Below are 25,569 nucleotides of genomic sequence, written 5' to 3'. Positions count from 1 at the left end.
TTTAGTGGTTATCTACACTCTTCCTTTTTTTAACAAACTGTTAAGGTTTACTTCCTAATGTTAAATTGATTTATCATTGTTTATCATTATCATTGAAATGATAAAATAATATGGTTATCATCTGTAACATAAATTATTTCTGTACATTGTACAATGGTGACTGTTTTTTATTCACACAATGACATTTTTTTCACAGAAACCAAAAACTAGGATTAGTAGGATTAATATTATTAGACCCCTTAAGAACAGTCCTCTTTGTGTACCAAATCATAAACAATCACTTATGTTAGGGTCATTCTAGACAAAGCAGCCAGCCAGCAAGCATTGTTATAAACTGACATGTTGCACGGCTCTGGTTGAGGCGTTTCCGCGCAGTGACTGTTTCCGTGTTCCTCCCCGCTTTCTGTAAGCGAGCACTACCAGGAAACACAAGCGTCTCATAGGTACCACTTACATTAAATACATGATACTTATAGAAGTTCCGCTGGAATAACATGTCAGTCTATCTTTGTGTCGTTGTCCTAACGATTTTGACCGTCTGCGCATACGGAGGTAATGTAGTCTCTTCCTAAATCTATCATAGATTTGACATGACATGGCTGTCACATGGGTGAAACAAGCACAACTTTTCAGCGTCCTGGGGCCCGTGTCAACATACTCCGATTTTAAATTGTAACTCTTTGTCGATTTACTCTGAGTACAGCTGATTTGCGTTAACTGAGTGAACTCTGAGTATGTTGACTCTAAATACGCGCACCATGAAGATTTAATAAAAAAAAGGTCATCATTGATCAATGGAGCCCGGATACCACGATTCACCGTGACAACAGACGCTGGAAAAAAGAGGTCCACCGTTTTTTCTAAATGCAGTCATAGAGTGAATTTCAACCATAGGAGCTTTAGAAATGAAGCATATAATCATATAGAAGTAACACACCTGCGGCGTGGACGCAAAAGTGTTGGTGTGAATGATTCGATGATCGAGACTGATTTGATCATGGAGAATGATTTAGTATTTAATTACTCTTAAAATACCGCAGGTGAATAATAATAATAATAATAATAATACAACTCAGAGCCGTTGTTTCCGCACCCAAATCACTCATAACCCATTTTCTATGTAGTGACTTGAACTGTCCAATGGATTTAATAGTTTGTATGTGTGGTGGCAGTAAGTACCTTATTGGAGGCATTTGAGACATAAATAATATTTGCCCTTACATTTACTACCACACTCTTGCAGTTGCATACATATTATTAGGGCCCGAGCACCGAACGGTGCAAGAGCCCTATTGAAACCCTTAGGATTATTATTTTTCATCCAAAATTTGACCATTTCACAGGAAACAGGAAGTCGCTCTAACTTCTGTGTTTACTGTCCGATCTGTACCAAATGTCACATGTATGATCAGAGTCTGACCCTAAACACATCTATACAACAATATTGAGGATTTGACAGAGCGCCACCTTCTGGCTACACAAAATGTTGTGTTTTCATAGGTTTTTCTGCATGCCCCCCCTGGCCTGTTTTGAGTAGGATCATGAAAATTGGTACACATGTGTATCACCCCAAGATGCACAAAAAAGTCTCTTGGACCCCCCCTCCAAACCCAACAGGAAGTCCGCCATTTTGAATTTTGTGGTCATTTTTGGCAATTTGTGACTCCAAAACTTTTCATGCCTTTCATACTTCATCCAATTAAGCTGAAATTCACTGTGTGCACTCAGGAAACCATAGGGCATTCCAAATCTCTTTCAAAAGTGGTACGGTGTGGCGAGGCGTGGCCTCAAAGTTAACCATTCGTCATTACAAAGGAACTCGCTGTATTTGTGGCCTTAACGTGTAGCCCCGTTACCCCGACACGGCAGCATTAAAATTGGCACACATACGTATCACCTCCAGACGCACAAAAAAGTCTCATGGACCCCCCCCCCCCTCCAAACCCAACAGGAAGTCTGCCATTTTGAACTTTATGGTAATTTTTGGTGATTTCTAACCCTGCTATGAAACTTTTAACGCCTCACATACTTCATGCAATTGAACTATAATTCACTGTGTCCACTCAGGACACCATAGGGAATAGACACATTCCAAAACTCTTTCAAAAGTATTACGGTTGACCAAAGTTGACCATTCGCCATTACAAAGGAACTCGCTCTATTTTCTTCAGTACTACCCATCTACTTTATGCAATGTGGACAAAATCTTACAGTACTCCTATGGACCTGAGTCTGAACAGATATATATGCTAATAGGATGATATGGTCATAGCGCCACCTACTGGTACCAGGAAAGTTTGGTTGTAAACATGTGTTTGTTGTACATCTCTGGAAATGAGAGGAGAGGAGAGCATAGGACACACCACCTCTCTCTGCTCACCACTGTAGCAAATTTTATGACTGCATTGAGAAAAGGAGGTGGGTCTTTTTTAAGCATCTGTTGCCATGGTGAATAGTGGCAATCTGGTCAATCAGGCCTGCATTGGTGATTTTTTTTATAGAGGAGTATACTTACTCAGAGTCAACATAATCAAAGTTGATTGAACTAACACAGATCAGTTGTACTGATATTGATGGAAAAGAATTTTCCATCTGAGGGTAAATCAACTCCGAGTTCACATTTAAACTCAGAAAGTTTGTTGAACCTCTTAAATTAAACGGGCCCCTGGAACGAGGAACTGTGATATGTGGGATGTGTGTGGAGTGAAGAATCTGAGAGAGTGATAAGTGTGGAGGAGGTCAGAGATAGATGTGAGTATGAGAAGTTTGTATGCGGTGAAACAGAAAAAAATCTTTTTCTGTATATAGAAAACAAACAAGACCAAATGCAATGTGAATAATCTGTGTTGTTTGGAGGGAAACAGAGATGGTCTATTGAAGAAAACATAACAGGCTCCCAGTATAAATTACTTTGGGTTATGAAATTAGGAAATGTTTTCACTAAACCTGCCTCATGTACATACTTAGGGTGCAGGGTATAGTGCATGTTACACACAAAAGTTTGACAATGCAATTGTGTTGCAAATTGTGTGCACAGTCGTGGTTACCTGGCCTAACGAGCTGATAATGCTCAGGGAATAGGGTGTATAGAATGACAATAGATAGAAGATCAGTGTAGCTGACTGTAGCAGACCTCTTGTCTGTGTGAGTTTAATTCTGTGAACATGTGGATGACTGTCTGCAATAATACATCCTGTCTCCCAGTGTTTAATGAAGTGTGTAGTGACTGTAACCCCGTGATCGATACTGGGATTAATTTTTATCGCCACCTTTTGGACAGACGCTCTCCTCTGTGCGCTGTGTTTCTCCTTCCAGGAGCTGTTTGCCAGCTGCTCATCTAAACTGTCCATCGTCGTTGTACTTCCTCCTTCTGTCTGTGTGTTCTGCACCTGAAGAAGCTCTTGCGCTTCTCCACATTCATCACGCCTACTAAATTCCGGCCAATCACACAATTGTTCTCGCACAGCACTGAGAGAAAAAGTTCTGCCTGGGCCATGTGTCGGCAAGAGCTGCAGAACAGGAGCTCCGAGAAAAAAAATGACATCATTTTGTGGGCATAGCGGCGGCAGCGAGTAGCGAGTTCATAAAATAAGATAAGATAAGATAACTAATCTTAACGCAGAAGTTCTTTTCACCTTCTCTCATCATCTGCAGCTACATCATCCTAAACGGACTTTGGACATTGTTCAATAAACACAGGTAAATAAAAAAAATAAATAAATGTACCGATAGTACTCATTCAAATTATGGACAAACTAGCCAACAAGCCTGCATGTCAGAAATCCATAATGAAGATTTAAAGTTAGTACAGCATTCATTTCCCTGTTTGCTTTCTCTCTGTATTTTCCTCACTTATCTATCTGCCAATGTGAATTAAAAATTATTTTAATTCTATTCATCTTTAATTATTTAATAGCTGTGATTGCGATATATATTTTGTTCAACACATTTCTAATGTAGCTACAGTATTCTATTCTCTCATCTTCCTCACCTCTCTGCCTCAGTGTCTCCTGTGTCTCCTCTCTCTCTAAAGCTGAGCTCCAGTTGACAGACTTTTCATTCTGTCTGTTACAGTTTCAGCTGTATGCATGTATTTAAAACCTGTCTGTCTGTGTGTGCGCTGTGCGCCGCAGTGAGAGGGCCGTATAAGTTCTGCACACACGTTTCAAAAAGTCTGGGCCGAAACAAACTTTGTTCATGTTCTTATGGCGTATGGAACAAGCTTTAGCGCACAGCATCAGCTCTGTCCGTGTTCTTCTTCTTCTGGATTTCCTGCGGTCTCGGTCTGAGTGCAGCAGCCACGGTTTCAAACGTAGCTTTCAAACGTTTAAGCTGGTTGCCCTGGCGTGACCTCTGATATTTTGGAAAAAATAGGCTGCGCGTGTGACCAAAATGGTCTCACTCTAGAGCCCTGATCCTCCTCTCTGTCACCTCCCCCACAGACTCTAGCTCCACTCCCAGTACCGAGCCAGCCTTCCTAATGAGCTTGTTGAGCCTGTTGGTGTCGACCGTCTTCAACCTGCTGCCCCAGAGCACTACACTGTTCTGGAGTAAAACATCTGCAGCATGGTCTGGCAGATGTTAAAGGACTTCTTAAGCTGGATCCATACTACACGAGAACAGAGAACTCCCTCCCCCCTGCTGACGTTACGCCCACAAAATGACGTCATTTTTCTCTCGGACTGCCTGTTGTGCAGCGCTCTCGGATACATGGCCCGGGCAGAACTTTTTCTCTCAGGGCTGTGTGTCAACCATGATTGGTCGGAATTTATTGTGGGTGTGATGAATGTGGAGAAGCCAAGAGCTTCTTCAGGTGCAGAACACACAGACAGAAGGAGGAAGTACAACGATGATGGACAGTTTAGATGAGCAGCTGGCAACACGGCGCAGGAGAGTGTCTGTCCAAAAGGTGGTGATAAAAATTAAAATAAAGGTTAAAATAAATAGTATACTATATCCACATGACTAATATAAATACTATAATTACTATATAACTACTAAATAACTCAAATAATGTAACAGATTTTGGTGTTTTTGCTCAACCATATTGCACCCTAATTAGCCTTATTATTTGCTGTGTTACCAACTCTGTCTATGCTGAATTAGGGGGGGGGGGTGTTCCCCACTCCAGATATCACCGACCATCTTCTCTATGCAAATATCCCCCTGATTTGGGTCTTCCTTCAAGTGTTTAATGCCATTACGCAGGTGGCACACCACACAATGGTCTTATGTGTGGGAAACACTGCTGTACAACACTCAATACTACTGTAATACTGAGGCAAGAAGCAGTAGCGGTTTTGAGCACGGGCAAACTGGGGCGTTGCCCGGGGCGGCATCACACAGGGGGCGGCACAAGCAGTTGGAAAAAATATCATCTGCGTGGCGGTTTTCTATGTATATTATCATGTTAGTTCCTCTCTCTCTCATTCATCTCTGTCCTGTCTCCCTCTTCTTCTCCTCTCTCTCTCCTTCATCCTCTCTGTGCTGTCTCCCTCTCTCTCCTTAATCCTCTCTGTCCTGTTTCCCTCTTCTTCTCCTCTCTCTCTGTTTCATCCTCTCTGTCCTGTCTCCCTCTTCTCCTCTCTCTCTCTCCTTCATCCTCTCTGTCCTGTCTCCTTCTTCTCTCTCTGCTTCATCTTCTCTGTCTTGTCTCCTTCTTCTTCTCTCTTTCTCCTTCATCCTCTCTGTCCTGTCTCCTTCTTCTCCTCTCTCTCTCTCCTTCATCCTCTCTGTCCTGTCTCCCTCTTCTCCTCTCTCTCTCCTTCATCCTCTCTGTCCTGTCTCCCTCTTCTCCTCTCTCTCTCCTTCATCCTCTCTGTCCTGTCTCCCTCTCTCTGCTTCATCCTCTCTGTCCTGTCTCCCTCCTCTCCTCTCTCTCTCCTTCATCCTCTCTGTCCTGTCTCCCTCTTCTTCTTCTCCTCTCTCCTTCATCCTCTCTGTCCTGTCTCCCTCTTCTTCTCCTCCTCTACCCAGCCAACTGACAGCAGGAAGGTTCTTCCTTTTGAGCCGGAGCTCAATGTTTCTTCCTGATAAAGAGGGAGTTTTTCCTGACACCGTGGCTCTGGGTCTCTGTGACATGGGCACATGGGGTGGTGTCACCCGAGGAGTAATTCAATGTAGAACCACCAGGATGAACCACCAGGATGAAGCAGAGAGAGAGAGAGAAGAAGAGGGAGACACCCTCTTCTTCTCTCTCTCTCTGCTTCATCCTCTCTGTCCTGTCTCCCTCCTCTCCTCTCTCTCTCTCCTTCATCCTCTCTGTCCTGTCTCCTTCTTCTTCTCTCTCTGTTTCATCCTCTCTGTCCTGTCTCCCTCTTCTTCTCCTCTCTCTCTGCTTTATCCTCTCTGTCCTGTCTCCCTCTTCTCCTCCTCTCTCTCTCCTTCATCCTCTCTGTCCTGTCTCCTTCTTCTTCTCTCTCTGTTTCATCCTCTCTGTCTTGTCTCCCTCTTCTTCTCTCTCTCCTTAATCCTCTCTGTCCTGTCTCCCTCTTCTCCTCTCTCTCTCCTTCATCCTCTCTGTCCTGTCTCCTTCTTCTTCTCCTCTCTCTCCTTCATCCTCTCTGTCCTGTCTCCCTCCTCTCCTCTCTCTCTCTCCTTCATCCTCTCTGACCCGTCTCCCTCTTTTCCTCTCTCCTTCATCCTCTCTGTCCTGTCTCCCTCTTCTCCTCTCTTTCTCCTTCTTCCTCTCTGTCCTGTCTCCCTCTTCTTCTCTCTCTTTCCTTCATCCTCTCTGTCCTGTCTCCCTCTTCTCCTCTCTCTCTCTCTCCTTCATCCTCTCTGTCCTGTCTCCCTCTTCTTCTCCTCCTCTACCCAGCCAACTGACAGCAGGAAGGTTCTTCCTTTTGAGCCGGAGCTCAATGTTTCTTCCTGATAAAGAGGGAGTTTTTCCTGACACCGTGGCTCTTAAGGGGGTTCAGGCTCTGGGTCTCTGTGACATGGGCACATGGGGTGGTGTCACCCGAGGAGTAATTCAATGTAGAACCACAACTGGAAAGAAGAGAGAATGCTGACCGAGGATGTCCACACCACCATACATTATGGGCAGCAGTGGCTCAGTGGTAGAGCATGGTTGTCCAATAATCGAAAGGTTGGCTGTTCAACCCCAGCTCTGCCCTAGTCATTGTTGTGTGTCCTTGGGCAAAGAATTGTGCCTTCATTTTGTGCCTTGTATTTTGTGTGTGCCTCATTGTAGGTGCATTTTTTACACTTTATAATTATTGTCTATTCATAGGTTCTTAGTTATATGTTGTGAAGATGAAAGTAATGCAATTTCAATGTCTGTATGTCCAGCACATATAGCAGTTTTGACAATTAAGCTGACTTTGACTTTGACTTTGATTGGTTGAAATAAAATGAGAGATGAGATGGAACTAATCATACATGTGCTGATATTCTTTATATACTGCATGAAATACATGATAGCTATCAGGTACAATATTATGTTAGTCTATAGTTAATATTTTCCCTCCAGTTGCCACGATAAACACTTTAGGTTTTAGACTTGTCAAGTCTGTAGGTTTTTTCAGTAAAGCTTTGTAAACAGTGCTTATCTGTGGTTTTAGGAATCCCCAATAAACCCACCAATGTCCTTCTGACCTCCCACAACATGAATCTGGTACTGAGGTGGGATCCACCTGAAGGGACTGCCAATGATACAGTCTACACAACAGAATACAAGTGAGTTGTTATATGCTTCCCAGCCAGTAAAGCATATTTGTAATAACACTAATCACTTATGGGTGAGTGTTAATTGGTTACATAGGTGCTTTCAAGAATGCATTCTGGGTGCGTTGTAATGAAATACATTTAGGCATTGGAGTGTCAGGGTGTAGGCTGCTCATTTGTGTGAAGTTCATTCTCAGCAACTATATGCAATTGAGCAGTGACTTGACACAAAAGTTTATAAACAAGCTGCCATTTTACTGCAATTTGAAATCCAAGAGCAGATGGGCCATCATGAAGTATGCAATCATATGCAGTCTGGAAGACTTTGCACTGCTGGTTTGTTGGTCTGTTAATCATATGTTGTCACTGTTTAGTGGACAGCCTATCTTCTCATGTTAAAAAAACACATGAATGTTTCCAAGAGTTTAAATTGAGGCAACTCAACGAGAACTGAAGAAGCTACTTGGGGGAGTGGTGAAACGTCTTCAAAAAACAATCCTTGAGTCCAGTTGCCTCAATTTAAATGGAATTTAGTCATTTGGAAATGACTATGACCTGGATGAATCAGAGCATCCACAGATATACACATATGAATGCATAACCCATACATAGTCTATCGCAAACTGATAGGATCAAGGAACATTTTTCAGCTGTTTGTTTGCAGCTGAAAAATGTTCCTTGATCCTGCTGTTTGCAGCTGAAGTGTTGTCACATTATCTCATGAAGAAGAGGCTTAAGCTTTACATTTAGATTTCTATTTATTATTTAACATTTAGAAATATTGCTGTGAATTTAGTAAAATTGGACATTTAAAACACTGCCTTTTAACATAGTTTGAAGCTAAATGTGGCAACGTTACAGTTATTTCTAAAGCATGCTAGTTTACAATCAGTGCTCTATTGTACCAGCTCAAAAGGAGATTCTAAATATGGGATTTTTATTATTTGTTTTGTAAGTTAAATATATAGGGGGGGGTCATATAATAAGTTAAAAACTTTGCTCCCTAATAATAAATAGGGGATGTTTTGATTGCTGCCTTTGCTTCATTGCTGTAATGTTTTAGTTGTGATGTGGGGTGTTTATTAACAACAACTTCTTTTTTAAAAGACAAAATTTACCAGACCCACTTTGCAGTCCTAAATCACAAACAGCAGACAGGGCAGGAGGAAATTCCATATAGTGTATACTGCATTCCTTAGTACACTTTTCCAAATCACATACGCCACTGCAACATATTAACCACCATTAGTATTGTTGCAGATAAGAGTGAAGTAGAAAAGGAACAGACTAATAAGCAGATTTAAACAAAAAGAAAAAAGAACTCTCCGTTACTGGGGTTGGCGCATTCAAAACAAAACAAATCATATTAAACACACAAAGAGCTAAGGTAATAAATACCCATACCAGTATATGTCCATTCATGCCTGCATTTCACATTGAGACACCACCATCTTCACAGCAATGTTGTAGTTGTTCCTGTGAGTTGTAAAAATCCACCATGTAAGTGTCTTGACAAGTGTTCAATCTTTATTTATTACATCTGTAAACAAATAAAACTGAAAAATATGTCGATATGAGTAATGTTGGTACTGTACTTTTGTCACAGAAGTTCAGTCACAATCTTCAGAACAGGCTGTGTGAACATCTCCACCCTCCAGTGTGACTTCACTCCCTTCAACCTTAGTGTGTATGGAAAGTATACTGGTAGAGTGTGGGCGGTGCAGAGGAGAGAGCGCTCTATGTGCGCGGAAAGTAACACTATCACCTTGGACAAAGACAGTGAGTTGAAATGCTGCATTTCTTTTCAGTGTAAAACATGTTATTTTTTTTTATTTTTTAAAAAAAAATGTTATGTTAAATGTTATGTTTCATTTAGTCTAAAATGTTGGCTTTTGCCCATTCAAGCCTGTAAACTTTTGAGACTTACTGCAACGCTATCCCCCTCAGGCTTCATCGATGCACCCATTGTGACTCTTCTTTCCAATGGGCCAACCCTGGAGGTCATTATTAAAGATCCATTGTTTTGGATTTCAACACTGAGAGATGTCTACAACTCTGCCACATACAACATAACCTACTGGAAAAAGGGGCAGAAGGAAAAGGTGGGATATCATTACATGTGCCAGGCATGATATGAAGATCATCTGTGTTTTCTGACAATCGGAATAAAAAACAAGGCCTGTGAAAAATTATATGCTGACATAAAAAGTTGTCAAGAATCAACAATTGGACTATAAACAGTATGATGAGCACTTAATTTTCAGTTTATAACCAAAACACATAATTCAAATTCTAGCACCACCTACTGGTTAAACTACACCACAGTAAAGGGGGGTAATTGGACCAAGTTTGAAAACAATAAGCCTATATATCTTTGACCAGTTGGTGGTGCTGGAGTTTGGGTGGTGCTGACATGAAACTTGGTGAAAATAATCACGGTACTGATCTGCATCAGTGTGCCAAATTTCAAACCTTTTTACCACTTGGTTCTATGGGCTGCCATAGACTCTAATGGCGGAGGATTAAAAACAACTAGAAAATCATTTCCTGAAGAAAATGCAAGTTTGATTGCTGCAGCTGAAGCATTGATTTGAATGCTGACCGGAAAGGACAGGAAAATATTAATGGATAAAGATGTAGAATAACAACAGTTTGATTGCCTTGCAGCAATCAAACTAATAAGAAAAGGTAGAAACACTAAGTTCGATGATGATAGAGTAGTAGTAAATTCCGGACATTGGTGTGCAGAAAAGGATGAATGTGAAGCAGTGAAATGCAAGTATGTTGAAGTAGGTCTGTGGATGCTCTCATTCATCCAGGTCATGTTCAAGGTTAAACTTGTGGATGTTTTTTTTCTAAAGACATTTCACCACTCCCCTGAATGGCTTTCTCAGTTCTGCTGAAGTAGGTGTGTTGGAGTAGGTAAAGAAGCACAAAAAGGCAGATCATTTACCTTGACTGAGGAATGGATGCTTGGTGCTAATTGCCTGGTTCCTTTCTAAGAAGTGTCTCAGTTTACAACTGATTTATGGAACATTGGAACATCCTTCTACTGTATTTATTCAGCTAAGCAACATTTGTTGTTTCCTGCAGGCCAGATTCATCAGCAATGTACAGCAAAACCGAGTTGTTCTGAATGACCTGGACCCTTTGACCAAGTACTGTGTCCAAGCCCAAATCAACACAGACCGGAACCGTAATCCTAGCAACACCAGTGACACTGTCTGTGAGAGCACCACCAATGGTAAGCATTCAGCAATCCACCTGAAAGGAGGTTTGTTGTGTTAATATGATGTCTCTTCAGATTTCTTTTGTAGAAATATTAGATGCACAAGTGAAGTAGCCCTAAATGTGACTTTTTTAACAGAGAAAGAATCCCTGTGGATGGCAGTGGTGGTGGTGTGTGTCGTCTTAACCGTGGCAGTGGTTCTGGTGGTGGTCACAGTAGTCCACTGGAAAAGTATTCTCAAATTTTTCTATCCAAAAGATGCTCTGCCTCTGGAATTTATAGAGGTGTGTATAGCCTTCCCACTGTATAAAGATGGACAACTCTGCACAAAAGTAAAGCTAGAAAACATGGTTTTAGAACCAGGGTTTGCACAATAGGGGTCAGTGAATAGGGGTGAACATGCTGTTCCACCCCTCAACATTGTTCTGTAACTTATGGGCAGGAACCTACTCAAAGAACCTAAATAAACGTCGCGTATAGGTCATGCAGGTATGGCGACTGATTCCTGTCAATACTCTTCAATATTTGACATCAGCTGCAGATTTCTCTGAGACCTATTGAAATATATGCAAATAGCCTACAGGTGATATCAGTATGGATACGTTTCTCAGCATCACTCTGGGACAGGATGTTTCTGATCTTAGCAATACTGTGGAAGTGAAAGAAGGCTGTTTTAGAGAATTGTTTAATATGCACATATCCAGTTAAAAGATGACTTAGAAGTTCCTCGCAGTCATACTGGAGAAGCTGGCAATCACCAGGGCAAACAAGATGTATTTTTCGGGGAACTGTTATGACTCGAATTTGCATCCACATATAAGAACATATGTGTAACAACATGTTACTGAAAATGTATCACTTGTATTATTGTACTTATGTCCTTAAAGTGGATATAGTATTTATAGTATTATCAATTGGGTTCATCTGTGTAATCATGCTAATTATGCACAAGAATTCTGAGAATGTTTTTTGTGTGTTTTATTTTTTTAAATTTTATTTGCTTTTGACCACTCCTAGTCTCTGCCGGCGACACGTAGCTCCCCTGTATACCTAGCCATGAGGAACTCAAGCCCTGTTGTGGAGAAATACGACCCTATAAGTGTCAGTGCAGTGGACGAATTGAACCTTCTGGAGGCAGCTGGTAGCAGCTGCAGCAAAAAGCACGAGGACACAGAAAGAAGAAAGAAGAAAAGGTTAAAAAATACAGACTGAAGAAATAAAAGCAGCCATCACATGGACTGTAAAGAGACTGAGAAACAACAGCAACCCATTTTCTGGGCCCAGAGATTTAACATATTCTAATGCAGTTCTACATTACCCTCAAAGCAGGTACAGTATGATGTCAAGGTAGAAGATATACTGTATCTTATCTTGTTGAAGGCTTTTTATACTGTACAGTTCTAATGATTCTTGCAGTATCATCACATTGTATAAGGAGCACACTGATGTATGCCTCTTGTCCACACTAAAGTAGTTACTAGTAGTAGTAGTAGGTACTTCTAAAAACCTGTCTACTGTTTTTAAAAGAAAAAAGATGTCAAACTGCATGAAGTGCCTTCCACTGTTTACATTTTGTTAATAAGGTATAGATTTACAGTATATATATATATATATATATATATATATATATATATATATTGTATAAGGAGCACACTGATGTATGCCTCTTGTCCACACTAAAGTAGTTACTAGTAGTAGTAGTAGGTACTTCTAAAAACCTGTCTACTGTTTTTAAAAGAAAAAAGATGTCAAACTGCATGAAGTGCCTTCCACTGTTTACATTTTGTTAATAAGGTATAGATTTACAGTATATATATATATATATATATATATATATATATATATATATATATATATTGTATAAGGAGCACACTGATGTATGCCTCTTGTCCACACTAAAGTAGTTACTAGTAGTAGTAGGTACTTCTAAAAACCTGTCTACTGTTTTTAAAAGAAAAAAGATGTCAAACTGCATGAAGTGCCTTCCACTGTTTACATTTTGTTAATAAGGTATAGATTTACAGTATATATATATATATATATATATATATATATATATATATATGTCTCCACCATTCCTCCATGCTTCTTATTTATGTGCCATTTTCACTATATGCAACAAGATTGTGAGACTGCATTAAACTACACAATTGGTGAAAACAAACATTTTTCCCAATAAACATTGTAAAGAATAATAAATCTAACTCCAATTTGAAAATCCAATGATCAGATGTTGAAATCATGGTGGAAATTGCAAATACTGTGAGTATAAAGCACAGGAGTCAGCAAATCATGTATAGCATGCATTGCATGCATTGCATTATTCACATGCTGCACAACAAAAACATTTAGAATGGGAATAACAACGTTTACTACCAGAACACTGCAGGCATTATATTACAATCATAATGGCTCTGCATCGATAGAGGGCGGCAATGCACGTAACAGTGCTTTGTCTTTGAAGAAGAAGAAGAAGGAAAAAGAAGATGATGAAGAAGTGTTGACGGAAAAGTCGATGTTAGTACCCAGCAAAATACAGACCATGTTCGCTGCGTTTTATGTTTGCCTTGTGTTTTGGTGCCTCGACAGCGCAGGTAAGTGGGCAAAATTAGCATGTTAACTTTCGTTATGTGTTGTGGGCTTCGTTGATTGTAGCCAGTAAAATATTTAGTATAGCTCATGTCTTACGGAAGTGCGACCATGTGTAGGATAAAAGGGGTTAACAGGATGGACGTTTTGTTCATCATTTAGTGGTTAGAATTTCTAAGATTCGAAATATAAATACATTTTTCTTCGTCTGTTATGCTAAAAGAAACAGAAAGTATTCGCCCTAATGACATCACTCTTGCACTTTCAATTATGTATAGCTTACCGTCCTTTAGAATTTCGACAAAAAGAAAGATATCGTTCTTTGTATCATGCTCAGGAAGCGTTTATAGTTGAAATGGTGAAAGTGTGTAGGTTACCTTTGTACACGGTTTGGGCGTTTTAGAGAGGATTCATTTTAACTCCGACTGTAACTGTGTATAATACTGTATTAAATAGGAAATTACTATACTAGACTATAATCAGCGTAATTAAAAGATGAATTAGTCGTCTAAAAATAACGACATGTTTAACACTGTCAGTGAAGCAGGATGTAAATTATTGCAATTTTATCTCAGCATGTATAACGCCATCTTGTCCTGGCGGAGACAGTGACGGCAAAGGTTTGGTTTTGGCAGCCTATGCTTTGCTCTAGTGGTTAATACAGATCTCCGAGTAGTACTACCGATCTCTACAGCGGTGAAGTTGGTTTTAGTTTGGATATGCGACAGACACTGTTCAGACACTTTTCTGTGTTCAATAGCTTCCGTTTCACGTGACCAAATCATTCGAAACCTACCCTGTGTTCTAGAGCTGGGAGAGACAAACGAGACACACCCCTTTTACTAGTTTTACTACCTCCAATTTTAGAATTTTTTTTATAGTAAACAAATTAATATTTCTTCAATAGCTTTCACATCATTTGAACAATTATGGGGTTTGTGTCGCACGCAGTTTAAACGCCCACAAAATTATATTGAGAGGAAAATTCAATTCAATTTTGTTTATATAGCACATTTTACAATCAGAATCATCTCAAAGCGCCTCACAGAGACCCAGAGCCTGAACCACCTTCAGAGCAACAGTGGCAAGAAAAACTTCCTTTTAACAGAAGAAACCTTGAACAGGACCCGACTCATAAGGAGAACCTTCCTGCTGACAGTCAGCCGGGTAGAGGAGGAGAAGAGGGAGGCAGGACAGAGAGGATGAAGGAGAGAGAGGAACTAACATGCACAAACATCAAACATTACAGAGAACAAACATGACAGGTTGTTAATGTTGACAAGCAGGACAAAACAGTTGTATTATATTAGTAGATATATACAGTACTGTTCAAAAGTTTGGGGTCACTTGGAAATGTCTTTGTTAAATTTTATTTTTTTCAATATAGATAACATTAACATAATCAGACATGCAGTCTAGACATTGTTAATGTGGTAAATGACTATTCTAGAAAAGGCTGATTTTTAATGGAATACACAACCATTCAAGATGTCTGCTCAGCAATTATAGAGAGACTGTCAAAAATGTGATACAAAAATGTGTTAATGACTGTCACAAGATGACCAAAATAAATAAAATAAATTACTGACAAAACAAAAACAAAACACGTGATTAGCCTACCTGTCCAAAGGAAATAGTTTTCAGCCCCTTCTGCTCCTTCAGTTGTCACCAGCAGTGAAAAGCAGCATCACAACTCTTGCTTTAGGTTTTTCAGCATTTGCCCTTTCTAGCTGTTACTTTTCCAAACACTGTTTTTCATAGCAGATAACATGTTCTTTCATGATTGTGATTACATTATGATTGATTAAAACTCAAAATTGTGCAGCTCCAGTTTTTAGATCAGACACAAGTTGATTGGCCAGTATTGGTTGCAGTCCTTTTTTAGAATTAATTAGATGACTATGACATCTTTACACACATCGAGCATGGGTTTCACTATGATAGTTATAAACGCTTTAAAAATATTTACTCCCTCCTGGTAATATGCCAGGCTTGAATTCTTAACAAGCACACAGGTGTCTAAGAAACAGTGATTTATGTTTTCTTTGTTCCTCAGGCCATAGTATTACAGTTCTAGTGAAGACAAAATTGCACACTTCCATGTTCCTATTATGTTCTCCTTTTTAGATTGGCATTAATGAGCTTGTTAATGTATTCTTTGTATCCAGTAAATTCTGAGCATCAAAAGATTAACTACCAGCTATAGAAATTTTTGTCTCTTTCTGTTCATAGTCACATCAGTACACAATAAAACACCCATATAATAATACACACTTATGGTTTGAACTTACTTGTTTTTTTCCACTCAGGATGTTGGGTAAATTCTCATATTCTCACTTCCAGTGTTTGGTTTTGTAACAGTTCCTGTTTCACATAGAAGCTGTACTTTCATGTTGTGCATCTCCAAATTACAGTGTTATGTAGATTCTTTGTATGTGCCATAACAGCATTGTTGTCCAAAAACTGAAAATCATAGTCATAGTGGGTGATATGCTTCTTTATCAAAAAATTAATAGTTATTGTTTCATCGTTTCCATTTAACCATATTGTTTAAATGGTTAGCATTACATTACATTTTCCTTTTAGAAATATACCTGTGTATAAAGACTTTTTAACAAAACATTTGTGACATTTGTGTACACTATTAATGTGAAAGTGAAACAGTTGATCCGCTATTTATAACAAGATGATGAGATTAATGTTACAGTACAGTTAGGCTGTGGGTCATGTGGGTTTTTGCCTTTTTCTTTCAGCTGGAGCAGAGCTGGCTCCCCCACGGAATGTAACCATGGTCACCTTGAACACCCAGTACACACTGTGCTGGGACTGGGACCACACTGGCAATGTTACCTTCACAACACAACATATTGCGTGAGTAATTTACACATAGAGAATCCATGTGAAAGAGAGAAAGTTTTTATAATGATGTGAAGCTGAATCTGTAATCAAAATTTGGCATACAGTAATGTTATACTTGTTTATTTTTCACCACTACTCTCCAGTGTAAAACCTATGGCCTAAGCCAGTGGGTCTCGACCAGGGGGACACCCTCCAAGGGGGTGCGAGCACAGGATAGGAGGGGAGAAAAAATGTGAAAAATCACAGACTCATTGGCTATTAGTACAAAGAGGATACAGCAGATTCCACCCATGTCGAAATGCAAGTGGTTGGACAATAGTGATGTGTCAGCTGTGAACAAAACAGCGCTTAGAACTGCCTTTTTGAAGTAATAACAATAATAATAATAATGCATGTGTCTTGCAATGCAATGTGTGCAATATATGGCAAGCCAGGAGTGACAGAAAAGCACCACTTTCTAAAGTGTCTGTCCTAAAATGCACCATTTTTTTTTACCATTTTCTTTGTCATTACGGTGCTTTTTACACTGGGGCAGCCTCCTTGGGAAGAGAGCAGCCAAAGCAGCCATGTTCACTGATGAGGCAGAGATGACCATGTACCTGCACAAAACGATCATTGATGGGGAAGAAGGACCCACTAATTTGTTGAAAAACAAATAAAAAAGGTTTTCTGTTGATGGATTAGCACATAAATATCTGTGCATATGTGCTTCATACCCCAGTCTGCAGCCTATTAAAGAAGAGAAAGTTAATATGTTCGTATTTCTGGCCAGAAATAATTAAAATTTAAAAATTTTAGTTGCTGCACTGTAACTTTTATCCCTTAAGTTATTCAATTTTAGCGAGTTTCAAACTGCATGTTGTTTTCTTGTTTTTGAATTATTCAACTTTTCAGAAAATGTGTGTCAACAGAAGCACCTTTATGACATAAGCCTTCTAGTCTTTGCATATTGTTATGTTAATTGTGCTTCACTGCTCAGGATCATAAGAAAAGGCAAGAAACTGGGAAATCATGGCTTTTTATATATATATATCTATAGATATAGTGTGAAGAGACATTTTTGTTTTTCCTTTTTTTGCAGGAGGTACAAGCTGAATTCAAAGAAGAAGTCTCCCATATGGTCCACTGTTTGCAAAGACATTTTAGACAGGTCATGTGACCTTACACTGTTAAACCTGTACTATCTGGGAATCCATGTGCTCCGCGTACGAGCCAGTGTGAATGGGCGTCACTCTGACTGGGTCCAGAAGGAGTTCTCCCCTGACAAAGATGGTAAAAGAGAAGGTTTAGATTACAGTTAAAGGAAACAGTTTACACGTTGAATGTTGAGTATTTTTAGGAAATGTATTTTCATTCATTGGTGTGATTTTAGTGTTGACATTATTTTTTTAAAGTGTATTTCTCTAGGGGGAGGTAAAATATCCAGCATGCAAAATGCCAAATCTAGTCATTTTTCTCTTTAAAGGAAAAGCCTTTTTGTCTTGGTAAGGTACATCTGTGTATAAGCCTGTCAGTCGAACTAAGACACACATCTCTTCATCATCCTACAATTTGTTATTACAAACCATTTACGGAGTTACATCTCTGCTGTCTCTCCTTGTAGCCGCACTGGGTCCTCCAACCAACGTGATCCTCACACCTGCTGGTAGTGACCTAGAGGTTACTATTTTTGACCCTCTCTCCAGCAACAACAGCTCCATGAAGGAGCTTATTCCAACCTTGGCCTACCATATTATGTACTGGGAACGCTCAGTAGACAGTCAGGTAGGAGACTGTATGTATAAACTCTCCCAACTCTCTCTCAAATGTCACACATTGTGGTTGTATTGTCACACTTCACATTTTCCTCACTCCCTAAGACAACTGGTAATTCTCAGATTAAAGCAGCCAAATAAACAGCAAAATTATAAAAGCCTTTTAGGTTTTTTGTTTTGTTCTTCTCTTGTGTGTATTAACAATTGTTAGTTCATTGGTTGTGAACAGCATTACATGCTTTGCAGAGTTGTTTCCTATCTGTGTTTCCTGAAGCTATGCTTTCCAACCAGCTGCTTTTCAGTAAAAGAAGTAAATGTTTTCTGAAAACTGGTTTGACGAGAAAACAGAAAGGTTATTCCAGTATGTTCTGTACCCAGAGTGTGTCAAATTGTTTGGAAATTGTTGTTTTGGATTGCATAAACAAGATTAGATGAATTAGATAAAACTGTAATGCATAGAATAACAACAATGTTCACTTGCTCCCAGATCTGCAGAAACAACTGACAGCAAAACTAGAAAAAAATGTATCTTTAACAATCAAAGTTGTCTGTAGGTGCTTTACAGAAACCCCGAGCAAGCATACAGTGGCAGCATTGCATTCTTTAATTTTACTTGATCTGTTGTTAATATTTTTCAGTTATTTGATTATGTGCCACCTGACCAGATCCAGCCTTCCTGGAGTGTGTGTTTTTTGTGCCTGTAATTGTACCTAATATATCCAGTCTGTTGCTAACCTATCTCATCAGTCGTTATATGTTCTGCAGTTTTCAACTTTCAATCAAATGTGAAGTTCAAATTATTGCTATTTAACCCTTTGACTCTCTCCTGTGCCCTTCAGGCATCACAGACACACCAAACATTAACAAGCAGCATCAACATAGTGATTCTCCCAAACCTGAAGCCTTGGACCTGGTACTGTGTGATTGTCCAGTCACGCTATGATTATTACAACAAGGGCAGCAATTTCACCTCACCACACTGTATGCAGACTGAAGGTAACATGTTTAAAAGAAACAATTTAAATTGTTATCTTTAAATAGTATATAATCTCCATGTATGTCACTGCTTTGTGTTTTTTACAGAAAGGAAGGGGTAAAAAAACACAAAATGTAAAGTGTGAATGAAGAGCTGCATTTCTTTCAGTGAAGAAATAGTTAAAATATGCAACTATGCTGAACAATTATATGCATTTAGTATTTTTACATAAGAGAGGGTTTATTTGAGCCTGTGCAGAAGAAAAACCTTGTTTCTAGACAACATAAAAAAATTGGTGACCATACATTTTTAAGAGTCATCTATTTCACTCACTGTGAAGAGAGGCCCATAGTAAGGAAACATACTTAAGTAAAAATCATTTTTTACTGTTCTGAGTGAATGTTTAATGTTATGAGAGTCATGGTTCTTTTGACTGAACAATTACAGATGCAACAATTTTAATCTTCAGACCAAAAAAAACATCCAATGCTTCTATAAACAAAGGACAGTCAAAGCTGTCAGCTACTCCAAGGGACTTAGTTTAATTAATATGTCTTGAACCTGGCATGAGTTGCCCTGACAAAGTGATATTGATGTCTCTGCCAGCTGGGTTTCCAGAGATGGAAAAGAATAAAATGAAAAAATAAATAGGAGGGCTTAATAATTATCTCAACAGAATTGCTTACAGGCAGCAGGGTGGCCCAGTGGTTAGAACTGAAAGAAGGGAGTTTAAATGTTCTCTCGTCTCTGTGCAAGTTTTTCCCAGATGCTCTGGCTTCCTCCCATAGACGCCTTGGTTTATGTTGTCAAGACCAAAAGTTATGTTAATAAATTAAACTATTATATACTATTATCCTCTCCCTCAGTTCTACTCTTCATTTTGGATTCCCTCAGGTTGAGTTGGGTTTTGCCAAGGGATGCACCACATCCTTAAATACATGTACATGTTTTAGTTAGAGATATTAAGTGAAATTGACTATGTGTGTTTTTACTGTTAACAGGTGCAACTCCATGGTGGGAGATCTTTCTCTACTTTCTGGGCTCTTTGGTCACCTGCTTCCTGGTCATGTTTCCTTCAGTGTATAGCTCCTTTTGGTGTTACAAAACCCTCAAAGCAACGTTGTTCCCTTCCCACCAGCTGCCCATGCATTTCAAGGAGGTATACAGCCACAGCACACTTTTTACATAGGTTATTTACTGATTTAAGGATATTTGTGCAGGCTCATTTATTTAAAAACTTAAACCTTGTTAAGGTAGTTCTAAGTTAATTAAATAATACATGGACATATACTTACACCACACTACACTTCACTTGCATATTAATGTGACTTTTTTTCCTCTGGTCATTTCAGTTCTTCGGCACCTCCCCTGGTTCTGATGTTCCTTGCCTCCTCACCCCCGAGTCAGAATCAGAGCTGCTATGTGATAATGTGACTGTCCGTCTAGAGCCAGCCATCCTGGAAGTCCATGACTTACCACCTGAGAATCTACCAGCACCCCTTTTAGGCCTTAAGCCAGGCAGCAGGTCTCTTTCAATGTTTAATGTTTACAAAGAACAGATTTATTTATTAAATATTAAGAAATTGATAATTGGTGTTTTAAAAAGTTATAATGAAAACAATAAATGAATGAATGTCAATTTCACTTTCCAGTGCCCAACACAGCCGTCATGATAGCAGCAGCAGTGGAGACTCTGGAGTTTACTCCACAGGGGGGCGCTCAAACTCACAACAGCCCAACACCAGTCAGCCCATCGCAGGAGTTATAGACTGCTGGAATGGCCTTGATGCTGAGCAGGTGAAGATGCAGGAAATGGCTCTGGTGCTCAACAGTCGACCCAAAATCCCTGCGGACGAGGGCATTGTAGATATGTGTGTCTAAAGTTGTGCCACGGAGAAAGACATTTTACTTGAACAAGATGGTATAAAGGACGATGCAGGTTTCTAGTTTTTATCCCACCTGATCTGTGTCATCTTGTTAAAACAAGGAGAGGACAGTACTTTGTTACAACAACAAAAATGAACTGCTGGTCTCCAAGGATGTCATGTGAAGACAAATAGCTTGCACCTGCAGCAGCCTTTGGAGATTATTTAAAGATCCAGGCAATTACCACCAGGTTGCTGTACTATCGTTGCTAATTTAAATGTCACGTACAATCCCTCTGCCACAGCCTCTGCCTTAGCTCCGGTTTCATGCTGAGTAATGTGGAACTTGAACCTGAGAGGGTTCAATTTTTTTTTCACTTAGCATTACATTTATTGGCATATTCAGGATACTAAATACCAAGGTCCAAAAAATTAATGTGCTTATACAAAATACTAAATATGCAAAAATAGCTCAATTATTTTTTAACCATATCTTTACAGTAATGAGTACAGTCACTGGCATCAAGAAAGGATTTTGTTCAGTTGTAATATGAAGTAATATCAAAGATGCAAAAATGGACTTTGAGCTTTAATTCTCCATGACTGTACAGTAATAAGTCATGTAAATTGTTAAAATCACTGCCTTACTTTCACTGTGATTCAGTAATTTATCAATTCTCACATCTCTGATTTTTGGCAGATTATTTTAATTAATATATTAATGAATAGTACAGTGTGGTGTCATTTAGCCATACTGTATTCTCCTGCTTATATATTTAATAATTAATATAAATAATTTCAGCTACCCTGAACATGCCTTAAAGCTGGCAACTTTGGTAATTTGGTAATTCATTATTATTTAGAGATACACTGCTCAAACTCTCTGGAGGATATCTTAATGTAGCCAAACCTGTATATATATTGTAGATGTAGACCTAAAGTCTTAAAAACAGCCAGACAGCAGCACTATGATCTAAGGCCACTCATGTGGAGTGTGACAGGTGATGTTTTAAACTTATACAGTACGCTTACATGGTGGTGCCTAAAACTGGATTTTTCTGTCAACATTCACCAGTCCACCAAAAAATACAAAACACAAAAAATGTTTACATCTATGAATCATGTGGTCTGTTTTGTTCTGACTTATGGTACTGTAAATTTTTTAAATCCATATTCTACAAAACAGTGTCGGAACAAATGTCTGTAGTTCCATGAGGGATTTGATTGTTATATTAAATGACCTGAATTTGCAAAGCATAGAGGTCTGGATAACAATTGGAGCCTGCAACCAAATGACTTGAAATGCAATGCACAGTTATGGAATAAATTCAAATGGATGTCAGAGAAATGATGGACTGAGATAGTTGGTTGCAGTTTGCATTGTTCACTCATAAAATCGAATATTCTACAGATAGAAAAGTTGATCAGCATTGCCTAAATATCTTACACACTGTAACTGTACCTGTTAAACTTCAGGAACAATTCTACACCTCAAACTTTAAAGACGCATGCTGCCCCCTCTCTTATTGTTTTGTTCAGTACATTGTACACTCATAGTACTCTGATTCCTATCTCAATTACTAATTAATACCTTTGCAAGGACTTCAAGTTGCTCCTTGATGCATTCTCTTGACCCAGACATCTTAGCAAATTATAGACCAATATCCAACCTTCCATTTATTTCTAAAATACTACTGAACAACCTCCTACTGTTACAATGACAAACAAATAAATAGTCTACTAAAGATTGTTGGTATCTTGCTCCTGTTTCTTCTTAGGGCCCGCGCACCAAGGATCGATGTGAAACCCTATTGGAACCCTTAGTATTACACAAGGGTGAGACACATCAGGGCGGGTCAGGCGATCACTAAGAATGAAAACAAGAGGAAGTAAAACTCACGGAGAAACAAGGGAACACAGGAGTACACGAGACAACTACAGACAAGCACGTGTGGTCAGACAGGACTGGAAGGAAACTACAATACACAAGTAAAAGGACACAGGTGATACACAGGGAACATGAATACCGAGACTCAGATCACAGGATTACACGGGATGTCAGGGCAGGAAGGAAAATTAACAACAAAAACCACAATGTCAAAATAAACTGAAAGCTTAGCAAAAAAAGGAGAAAACAGAACAAAAGATAATGGAACCAAAACAAATGATCACATTTTTGAAGGCCTGAACATGCTCAAAAACTCACCAAACTTGGTATGCATTTTTATTTGCAGACTTTTGAATTGCACATGCAAAAATGGCTCCATAGCTGCAAGTTTTGTGTAGGATTATGAAAATCGGCACAAAAACCAGACATACAAAAAAAAAATCTCTTGGACCTTGGTCTCCTGTAATAAAAAAAGATATGCTAATCACTACCATGATCTCACCAGCCTCTTTAGACTGCATGCTGAACACACCCATTGTCAGGATTTGGTTTTTTGGTTATTTGTGGGTTTGGTTATTTTCCTGTTTAGTTCCGGGCTTCTTTGTGCTTCTCTTTTCCCTGTGTTGTCCTGTTTCTGGCTGTCTGTGTGATGTTGCTTTGGTTCTGTCCTGTTTCCCGTTTTACTTTGAAAGCCATGTCTCCCTGTGTCCATGTGTTTTACTTCCCCTGTGTTCCCACCTTTGTGATTGTTTGCCCTGTCCTAATTTGTTTCACCTGTGTTCTGTTACCTAGTCTTTTCAGGTCCTGTGAGTCCCTTTGTTGGTGCCGGATCATAATTTCAGGAGTGGTTGTAGAGGACTCAGTTGCAGGCAGAGAATTCAGTTAACCAAGTGAGTTTTATTGCAACAAAAACTAAACCAAAAATACGAAACTAAATCAAGAAAACCAGTCCAAATAACTTACAAACCCCAGGGGAAAAGAAACAAACCAGAAAACACAAGTAACACGATCACAAACTAACATCTCATTCAAAGCAGACTTGAAAACTTGAGGTGTTCCCAACCCACCCACACCCACAGACACACTCACACAGACACACACTTACTTTTAAAAATAAAAGCCTCAAAATCATAACACAGCTAAGTAGCACAAGCAACCAATACAACTTATACATCAAATCGACTGGCTTGGTCAGTACTACTGTCTTGTGAGGTTTGGTAGTGATCGGACAATCTGACAATTTTTGAAGCCTTTTCTAAGATGTTTAAAATGTATGTCAATCCATCCACATTGATCGCTCTATTTGGGGTTTTTAACCACAGAACACAAATATTAATAAACAACAGGGAAACATGGCCTTCTGTACACTTCTAGCCAGGTGACTTGTTTTGTCTAGGTGGAAGGACCCTCTTCCCCCTATTTATTCACATAAGGTTAAGGAGGTTATGTCTTGCTGTATCACAAACTTGAAAAGGATAAGAAAAGAGAGCTTTGTTTTTAAGAAAAACTAAAGAAATGGAGAAGCTGAATTGCAGAGAGGGGTGACTCTGACCCTCTGGGCAGCTGTACCACCATGGCTCCTGCCCACTACAGAAGTTGATTCCAGCATTATGGAAAGCTGATCAAAACACTGGTTATAATAGTATGGTGAGACATAGGGTAGAGACAGAGAGAGGGTTTCTTTATATGTATACAGATGGAGCTAAGGACCCTAAGAGTGATGCAGCTGGCTTTGCATTTTACATCCCACAATATGATATTATAAATAAATCTTAATCTCAAAGCTCATCCGAATGTCTGAGGGGTATCAGTATATACTGAGTATCTCTCTCTCTCTCTCTCTCTCTCTCTCTCTATATATATATATATATATATATATATATATATATATATATCTGCTATTATCTGGGCTTTAAAATGGGTGGAGGAGGTCCTGCCAAAAAGAGCGTTTATCTGTGCTGATTCAGCATGTGTTAGAAGCTTTGGAGAAGGGTAGACTAGGAGCCCGACCAGACCTATTGAATTACATGTAATTTGTATTGAACTGCGAAGGCTGGAGTATCAGTGTGGTTTCTCTGGGTGCCTGCACACGTAGGAGTGGATGGTAATGAGTCACTTGATAAAGCAGCCAGAATGGCCTTAAGGATGGAGGTTAAATTATCAGTGTGTATGGGTGTGAGTGGTGGTCTGTCATAAAAGAATATTCCACAGCACTGTGGCAGAAGCAGTGGGAGACTGAGGAGAAGGGGCGGCATTATTTCTCTATACAAGACAAAGTAAATACAAAACAATGTTATTTTTGTCTTTTATTTCATCTATTATCTGTAATTATGACAAGACTCAGATTAGGTCATTGTGGCCTGGCATGGGATCTTCAAAAAAATGGAAAACATGAAGATGTTCCAGTCATTGCAGAGTCTGCAATAGATTTCAGACTGTTGAGAATGTACTGATGGACTGCTGGATATATAAAGATCAGAGAGAGCAATTATTTTCTGTTTTATTGGACTCTGGAATTGGTAGAATATTGCTGCGATGCATGCTAAATCCCTCAGAAAACCAGCCACAGGCTGTGAAGGCAGTTCTGGACTTCATCACGGCAGCAGCTCTCTCCCTTCAAAATGGATGCGCATACTTCAAGTCACTATCATGCCTGACCTGTAAGAGGTAGCAACATGCCATGATGCATCTAATCTGCAGGAAATTAGAAGAAGAGGAAGAAGATTACGCAGGAAGAAGAC

The 25,569-nt window shown here is 39.3% G+C and overlaps 2 protein-coding genes across 5 annotated transcripts; both read left to right on the top strand.

Moving 5' to 3' along the window:
• The first annotated feature begins 395 nt into the window (after window positions 1-395).
• LOC114426310 (interleukin-10 receptor subunit beta-like) lies at window positions 396-12,625 on the top strand. Of its 4 annotated transcripts, none has more exons than XM_028393625.1 (7): window positions 396-443; window positions 7,566-7,680; window positions 9,275-9,447; window positions 9,616-9,770; window positions 10,762-10,912; window positions 11,036-11,181; window positions 11,915-12,625. In XM_028393625.1, exons 2-7 carry the CDS (start codon window positions 7,610-7,612, stop codon window positions 12,107-12,109), a joined length of 891 nt encoding a protein of 296 aa, XP_028249426.1. In that variant the 5' UTR covers window positions 396-443; window positions 7,566-7,609; the 3' UTR covers window positions 12,110-12,625. The 4 variants fall into 4 exon arrangements, with proteins under 4 accessions (XP_028249426.1, XP_028249425.1, XP_028249424.1 ...); XM_028393624.1 differs by having other exon boundaries at window positions 402-552; window positions 9,278-9,447; XM_028393623.1 differs by having other exon boundaries at window positions 402-552.
• Window positions 12,626-13,334: 709 nt separating this feature from the next.
• On the top strand, window positions 13,335-22,685 carry LOC114426579 (interferon alpha/beta receptor 1b-like). The gene is made up of 8 exons (XM_028394084.1): window positions 13,335-13,491; window positions 16,240-16,357; window positions 17,427-17,617; window positions 17,949-18,109; window positions 18,939-19,095; window positions 20,077-20,234; window positions 20,428-20,600; window positions 20,728-22,685. Exons 1-8 carry the CDS (start codon window positions 13,413-13,415, stop codon window positions 20,954-20,956), a joined length of 1,266 nt encoding a protein of 421 aa, XP_028249885.1. The 5' UTR covers window positions 13,335-13,412; the 3' UTR covers window positions 20,957-22,685.
• The last annotated feature ends 2,884 nt before the right edge of the window (window positions 22,686-25,569 follow it).

Source organism: Parambassis ranga, chromosome 21 (assembly GCF_900634625.1).
Source record: "Parambassis ranga chromosome 21, fParRan2.1, whole genome shotgun sequence".
In the NCBI taxonomy this organism is placed as follows: domain Eukaryota; kingdom Metazoa; phylum Chordata; class Actinopteri; family Ambassidae; genus Parambassis; species Parambassis ranga.
This window is presented reverse-complemented; position numbering and strand designations above follow the sequence as displayed.